Source organism: Zea mays, chromosome 9 (genome assembly GCF_902167145.1).
Source record: "Zea mays cultivar B73 chromosome 9, Zm-B73-REFERENCE-NAM-5.0, whole genome shotgun sequence".
Taxonomy (NCBI): Eukaryota; Viridiplantae; Streptophyta; class Magnoliopsida; order Poales; family Poaceae; genus Zea; species Zea mays.
The window spans coordinates 125,129,643-125,137,202 of NC_050104.1; the positions used below are offsets into that span (position 1 = coordinate 125,129,643).

The following is a 7,560-nucleotide window of genomic DNA, read 5'->3' on the forward strand; positions in this document are numbered from 1 at the left end:
AGGAGTATATTGCACCCGCTACCGGAAGGACGATGTAGAGCGAGGAGCGCGCGCGTCACCGAATATCGTTTATAAAAAAGTGCTTAATTTATAAATATTGTCAATGAAAAAATATATACTTTCTGTTTTACTATCATATAATTTTTCATATTTGAAGTAGTCATAATGTAAAAATTATTTGTAATTTTTACGTATGAAAGGACTTTTTAACTATGTGATATAGATAAACCGTAGCAACACATGACCACTAAACTAGTTCGAATATATTTTTTTCTTTTTTCTTTTAATTATGAATAAATAGAATATAGTCAGTGCTATGCAAATTCATATTCTTGTTTTTAGCGTTGAATTTGTAAAGATTTATGGAAGGTAAACAATGTATCCGGCAAATTGTAAGCAAGGTATGAATTATCCGATAACTATCTGTTATCCGTATGTATGTTATCTGTATGTATTCGGTTAAATAATATTCGTATCCGTCAGAATAAATATCTGGTTCATGTATCTATATCCGTACAGTTTTTAACTATCCATATCCTATCTCGAATCCAATTAAAATACAATATGGTAGGATATGGAATAACCTACTATCCATTCATATCCGACCGTTTTCACTAATATCCGTTCATATCCCACTGTTTTCACCCCTAGCACCCTGCCTCGTCAATCGTCATAGCCTGATAGGTATAATCCCAATATCCGGGCATGTCCAATAAAATTCACAGTCCTGGCTAGGGATGGCAATTGGACCCGTGGGTATGGATACTAATGGGTTTCGTACCCGGTGGACATGGATACGGGTTTGAAATCTCACCCGTGGATCCTATCGGGTCGGGTACCCGAAATACGTCGGGTAAGGATAGTATATTTTACTTCCTGCCATTGTGTTGTTGCTTATATTTGGGTTGTGTGAACTATGATTTGTGAACTCGACATGTACTATGAGTCTATGATTTGTGAACTGAACGTGTACTATGATTTATGAACTGTACTATGATATGTGAACTGGACGTGTACTAGTCATGAACTATACTATGAATCTATGATTTGTAAATTGGTGATGTTGCTTATCAATTTCACATGTTGTGATGTTGTTCATTAACTCCCATCTGTCATAAACTGTGTTGCTCATCAATTTACATGCAGATTTATATTTTACAGTAGCATATCCATTGGATACCCAACGGATACCCAGTGGATACGGGTACGGGTCCATTTTTTTACCCGATCGACTTGGTGGGTATGGATATTTGTATAAGGGTCGGGGTACGGGTCCATTTTTTTACCCGATCGACTTGGTGGGTATGGATATTTGTATAAGGGTCGGATATAATATCGGGTCAGGTATTATGATACCCGAACACAACCCGACCCGCTGTCATATGTAGTCCTGGCCTTATGTGTCCAGCTTGGCTTATGTGCTCAAGTCTACTGACTGCCATTCAAATGCAGTCGAGCAGCGTACAGGTTCAGCAACAAGATTATATACAGTATATTTTTTTATCAACCAGCGTGCAGTTTAAACCGGCAGCACCAACCTGCTCTTGCCGAGACTCACGGTGAGCAAGGCAAAGACTAGAATAAGGGGGTGTTTGTTTGAGATTATAATCTATCTGGATTATATAATCTAACAACTTTTGAACTAATAGTTAGTTCAAAAATTGCTGGATTATATAATCTAGGTGGATTATAATCCCAAACAAACACCCCCTAAGACAAGGAATCCCAACAATATTCTTCATAGACTCAACACTAAAACTGGTGCCTTTTAACAGTACCTGACAGCATAGATTAAACCAAGTTCTTCAGACGCTTCAGGCCTAGTTTGGGTACTCTAATATTTAACTCAACCCACATCTATTAAGGTGGATTAGGATGTAACTTAAACTAATTTACACCTCAACACATATAGATTGGGATCAATACTAGAGTACCCAAACAAAACCTCATGCAGCTCAAATAACTTTAGCACACACTGCAGTCGGAGACCCAACCAAAACTAATAATCTCTTTAAGAAATACAAGCCGCTGCTGCTGCTCCTACACTAGCCCTACGACTACTCTTCCGCCGCGGCAGTCACGGCCGCCGGTTATTTCAAATGGTCTGCAGCAGTAGCACCTGTCTGATGCTGTGACCACCGCACGCCATGTTCCTGAGGGGAGGGCAATTGTATGAGATATCCTCACCATTTTATTCGAACCAAAGAAAGATTAGTAAAGCACATTACAACAGAACTTAAGCATACCACAACAAACTCCGAGATAGCCGAAAATGGAAGCCAACACCTCCTACTCCTTTTTTCCTTTGCCCTGTGCGGCGAGCTTGGCTGCCACCTCCTCTTCTGATAAAGGCAGATAGTAGATCCTTGGAGAGGACTGTGTCTTCCTGAAGAGATCATCAAGTGTCACAACAGGAGGCTCTGGCTTCTTCGGAGTGGGTGGAAGCCTCTCTCTCGCTATAGCCGCCGGGTCAGCCATAGGTGGCTTAGCAAGGGGAGGCGGTGGTGGAGGTGGCAGTTGCTCTTTTGGTGTAGCAGCCTGGCGTGGCACACTTTGAGTCTGTTGAAGAGGAGGTGCCCTTGTGATAGCAGCTGGGCTAACAGGAGCAGCTGGCGGGGGAGGGGGGTCAACCTTGAGCTTCACTTCCTGAGGATCAACAAATTCGGCGACCAACTTATTGCCGTTATTTGGGGGCCACTGTAGGTTGTAAACAGCATCCCTAGTAGCCATTGCTTCATCCACCGAAGAAAACTATCAAGTTGGAGTGCAAATGAGGCAAAGTCAGCTTAGCAGCGCAGTCAGAATATGCATAGAACATAGTCAACATACACATGCAGTGAAACAAACATTTTCAATTAAAAGTCCAGTGTTGGCACTACACAAATTCAATTCCATAAAGCCACAACAACATGTATAATTCCAGTTTACCACAATAATTGAATGCTTTCACTAATATTATTATCATGGTTTATTACTTATCAAACACCAACAGCTTAAAAATGGAGTCCAAAATGTTTTTCGCCCCATGCAGCCTGAATTTGCTTCATGAATGAAGTTGAATGGCAGCTTTGTTCATTTCAAAATGATGTGATAAACAACAAAGTTAAGATACTCAAGTCTTGGTTTAGGAAAGAAAACATACTGTCACATAGCAATGAGTCTTGATATGGTCCATCCAGAAGTCTTGTACAGATCCAGTTTTACCAAGAAGCTCCTGCACAGCTTTCAGGGTAAATGGGCGTACAAATCGGTCAATTCTCAAAGAAGTTGTGGCAGGTTTCTCTGCAGGTGGTACTACAACACAAATAAAAAAAGGTTAACAGATAGTCACTCATGAAGTGTACGGATACAGAAACTGAGTTCTTGCAAGGAGCCAATGACTCACCAATCCGTTCCTTAGGAGAATCTACACTTGCTGTTGAATCAGACCTCCCAAAAGATCGTTTGAAAGCAGGCTGAAAAATATCCTTAGGAGTTTCAGGACCAGTTTGACTCAATGCTTGTCTCTCTGGAACTTTGGCAACGTCTGCAGTCCACCGACGTTGTCGCTTGATTGGTTCAGTGTTTGCAATATCTTCATCTGTGCATTCAACTAGGGGTTAGCATTTAACTTGCACATTCAATGGCTATGTCCAAATTTCAAAAACTTCATGTCCAGCTGATTATATACTTGTTACATTCATGCATAAAGCAAATTTATAAAGATGGAACCAACGATAAGAAAAAAACAAACATTAAAATAAATCTAATCTCAATGCAAGTGTACCATATAATACTGTTGACCAAATTATCCCAGATTGAAGGCTTTAAATGGTTTTCGTGAATATAAAGAGTACTAAAAGGAAATAAAACATTTTAAGGCACCAAATCTCTACTAGAGAAACAATGTGATTACTCTAGGCATTTTCCTTTTGGATGATCTGTTGACATCCCCAACAGTTCCTATTTGCTGCAAAGTCATTGCATATAAAGCAAAGCTGCCAAGATAAACATGTGTGCAGCATTTGCGTCCTCACTAGAACTGTAAACATTATGACTCAAGATGGGTACTTTAAACTCGGCCGGTAGGAGAAAGACCACCCCCACTGTATTATACTAAGAAGCTCAATCGGAGCCCCGACCGAGACAGGTCACGAAAGCTCCCCCCCCCCCATGCAGCATTGAGGGTCCGCCCCCTATAGGCCAGATCTTTACTCGTTCTTTGAGCCCTCAGTCTCTACACAAGGATCGGACCCCCATAGATTAGTCCATCTTATGTGCACACCACCAAGGCACCAAGGGAACCAAGGAGTGACCTTAACCTGAAATTCGAACTCAGGATCTGAGGAGTGCTACTCAACCTGAAATTCGCTCCCACTGGGATTCGAACTCAGGATCTGAGGAGTGCTACTCAAACCAACAAACCAACTCAGCTAGAGGCTCTTTCGCACACTTTATGCCACGTAAAAGTATAAAGCATGCACACTGGAGTATGTGTTGAAGGCACTGAAGGCAGAAGTAACTGTAGGGTCTAATTAAGATATTTCAGGGGAAAAACAAGCAGAAAGAACTTAAGAGAGAGACAAACCTTCAAGTTTTCTCTTTTCTGTTGAAGCTGCTGACTTTTCTTCAGCCGTAACCTCCTTGGAAGCCTCAACAACAGAATCAGGGAGGATCACCTCTTTCACATCTTCTGAGTTAAGCTCATTCTTTTGTCCGAGATCATCAGATTTCATATTGGCCTCATCTTGTTTAATTTCCACAACATCCTCCTCCATTGACTCATCACCTGAACTCCTGTCTAGATTTAATTTCTCTGGAGACCCACCTTCAGGACTATCCTTCTTGTATGAGTCCACATTAGCTGTGGAATCTATGTCTTCCAAAGATGTCTGGTTCTTAACCAGCTCTTTGTCATCATCCAATGGCTGCAAATCTCCACCTAATGAAGTAATGCCGGATGATGGTTGGACCATCTTCGGCTGAACCTCTAATTCTAAATCAAAATTATTAGCATTTAAATTATCTTTTATAGTATTCTTTTTGTTAGATGATAGATTATCAGTAGAAATCGACTCACACTTAATTTGAGACCCTAAATCTGGACTAACCTCAGGTACCTGATTGTTTGGTTTTGATACGATGGGCTTGCAGTCCTCATTCATGGTATCAGAACTATTGTTATCTTCATCATACATTGACACCTTGTTACCCAAATCAACCTTCAGTTCCAGTTTCTCCTCATCATCGCTAACTGGTGCACGTGTGACAACATCAGTATCCATAGAACCAACGTCTGAAGTTGCAGCTGTGACGACATCAGTATCCATAGGACCAGCAGCATCTGAATTTAAGGCATCTACAGGTGCAGGGGGGAAATCATGTTCTTCAATTTTGCTTGCTTCCGTAGCACCAAACTTGACTTCAGCAGGCGCCAAGTCTGAATTCACATCGATTGCATCATTAACAACAACTGTATCATTGGTGTCAACGTCTGTGGTCTTCTCATGAACAGGCTCATTAGTAATTTCAGTATGCACTTGCACTTCTTCAAATGACATATTTCCTTCAGCAACTGATTCGGGTACTTCTTCGTCTGCTGAGGCCTCTTCAACATCGACACTGGGGGCCCTTCTAGTGGGAGAAATTGTGGATTCCTGACCAGCTTTGGTGGTAGGAACTTCAACTTGCTGAGTGACATGAACCACAGTTTCCTGATGAACTTCCGTAACGGTAACTGTATTTTCCTCGCTAGCATTGGCATCAGGCAACTGATCATCCACATTCACTCCCACATCCTCATCAGCTTCGTCAGCTTCATCAGCTTCTATTTCACTCTGAATGGAGTCAAAGAGTCGCCTTACGAGTTCCTCCTTCAAACCTTTAACAGGAAGCTTCCTTTTACGGAGCTCATCCTTCAAATCAGTAACCCTCCACTGATCAATTGGTCGGTTGTTTAGCACAGGATAAGATGACATGGTGACTGCCAACAGAAATAAACAACCAAATCAGGCCTTACATTATCATATCTCGAAATCACATTGTTTCTTGGTCAAGTCAAAGATTCATTCCATTTGACAAAAAAATATAAACAAACTAATCATCAACTGAAGCCTATGGAGTCCAGTAAATAGCTACATACCTAGATCAACTAATAATGACATTAATATTTGTATCCGAAACAAATAATAATAATCAAATCCGAGTAAAATAAACAAGAAATTCAATTACTGCAAAAACTACAGTTTCTGGACAACTGAACACTAACCATACTATAGAGTTCGTTGCTTACATTCTACTAGTTCTATTATACAGTTTGAGCATAACATAGGGATAAAGTACTAATAGTGAAAGCAATAATTACATGATGTGTTTGGATGAAATATAACTATTCATTCTATATAATACAAAAAATTGTCTTGCCTTCTGACATTTACTGGACAATACAATGGTCATAATGCACAACAAATTGATAAAGAACACAACTGTCAGCCATAAATTATCATAGCTGATGACATAGCCAAGATTGGTCACAAATGGAACACTACACTCCACCGAAGTAGAAAGTATCAAACACCAGCATATCAAATCAAGGCATTTCACTGTATAGGGCACAAAAAGGCACCCCATTAAATCGCAGGATTCCATGAGGAAACTGCAAACGGAGCAAAAATCGAAGAACCTATCCAGATATATCCAAAGGCACCACCCTTATATCCCTCACCATCAAACAAATCACGCGAGGGCGCTGTCGGAAACACAGAAGAGCATCACAGCCAGGGGCGGACCTGGGTGTACACATGGACACCCGATATTTTTTTGCAAAGCAATCGAAGTGAGTAGGAATAATACATGCATAGTTCAGATCCGAATACCAGTACGTTAGGGTTTGGGCGCACGGTTTCGCACAGCAGGGAGGGACAAGGGGAAGGCGTACCTACGAATAGAAGTTAGGGTTTGGGCGCACGGCTTCGCGCCGCAGGAAGGGAAGAACAAAGGGAGGGCATACCTGGTGGTGGTGGTGCTCGTCGCCGGTAAAGGGGGCCGAAGTAGGGCGTTAGCGACGGCCGGCCCAGTCGTGTGGGTGGGTCGGATTGCGCGCAGGCTGGGGGCGATAGAACAAGACAGCAGGGTAGGGTTGCAGCACACACACCTACAAGCAGATCGGATGCGTAAGTACAGTACAGGGCAGGCCTGATCGGCTGAGCCTCAAGCAGAACCAAAAAAAACATTTTTAGAGCCATTAGCAGCAGCAGCAGCAATAATAATAATAATAATAATAATAATAATAATAATAATAATAATAATAATAATAATAATAATAATAATAATAATAATAATAATAATAATAATAATAATAATAATAATAATAATAATAATAATAATAATAATAATAATAATAATAATAATACATGCTAAAGATCGCTCGTCGTACTATAGAAAAAAGTGCACGAGTGAGCTTAAAAATTCTATGTAGGAGTCATGTAAATCGATATGTTTAAAAAAATCTATGTACGAGCACTACCGGAATCAGCTCCTTTGCCGTGTGTTCTAAACACACGGCAAAGGCTATTTTACACT

At 40.8% G+C, this 7,560-nt stretch overlaps 1 protein-coding gene across 4 annotated transcripts; it reads right to left on the reverse strand.

The window, feature by feature from the left end:
* Window positions 1-1,721: 1,721 nt before the first annotated feature.
* Window positions 1,722-7,148, reverse strand: LOC100381870 (Putative SAP DNA-binding domain family protein). Of its 4 annotated transcripts, none has more exons than XM_008660567.4 (6): window positions 6,917-7,148; window positions 4,568-5,962; window positions 3,386-3,580; window positions 3,143-3,294; window positions 2,247-2,751; window positions 1,722-2,153 (listed from the first exon to the last, which is right to left on the reverse strand). In XM_008660567.4, the coding sequence occupies exons 2-5, from the start codon at window positions 5,955-5,957 to the stop codon at window positions 2,290-2,292; spliced, it is 2,199 nt and encodes a 732-aa protein (XP_008658789.1). In that variant the 5' UTR covers window positions 5,958-5,962; window positions 6,917-7,148; the 3' UTR covers window positions 1,722-2,153; window positions 2,247-2,289. The 4 variants fall into 4 exon arrangements, with proteins under 4 accessions (XP_008658789.1, XP_008658790.1, XP_035818208.1 ...); XM_008660568.4 differs by having other exon boundaries at window positions 6,704-7,148; XM_035962315.1 differs by lacking the exon at window positions 6,917-7,148 and adding an exon at window positions 6,855-6,911.
* Between the last annotated feature and the right edge of the window lie 412 nt (window positions 7,149-7,560).

Bases quoted from the DNA above. Each gene is read 5' to 3' on its own strand.
- LOC100381870 (XM_008660567.4), bottom strand. From the start codon at position 5,957: ATGTCATCTTATCCTGTGCTAAACAACCGACCAATTGATCAGTGGAGG. The intron at 3,581-4,567 runs GTTTGTCTCTCT...TTGAATGCACAG, and splicing joins AGAAAAGAGAAAACTTGAAG to ATGAAGATATTGCAAACACT. The intron at 3,295-3,385 runs GTGAGTCATTGG...TTTGTGTTGTAG, and splicing joins TTCTCCTAAGGAACGGATTG to TACCACCTGCAGAGAAACCT.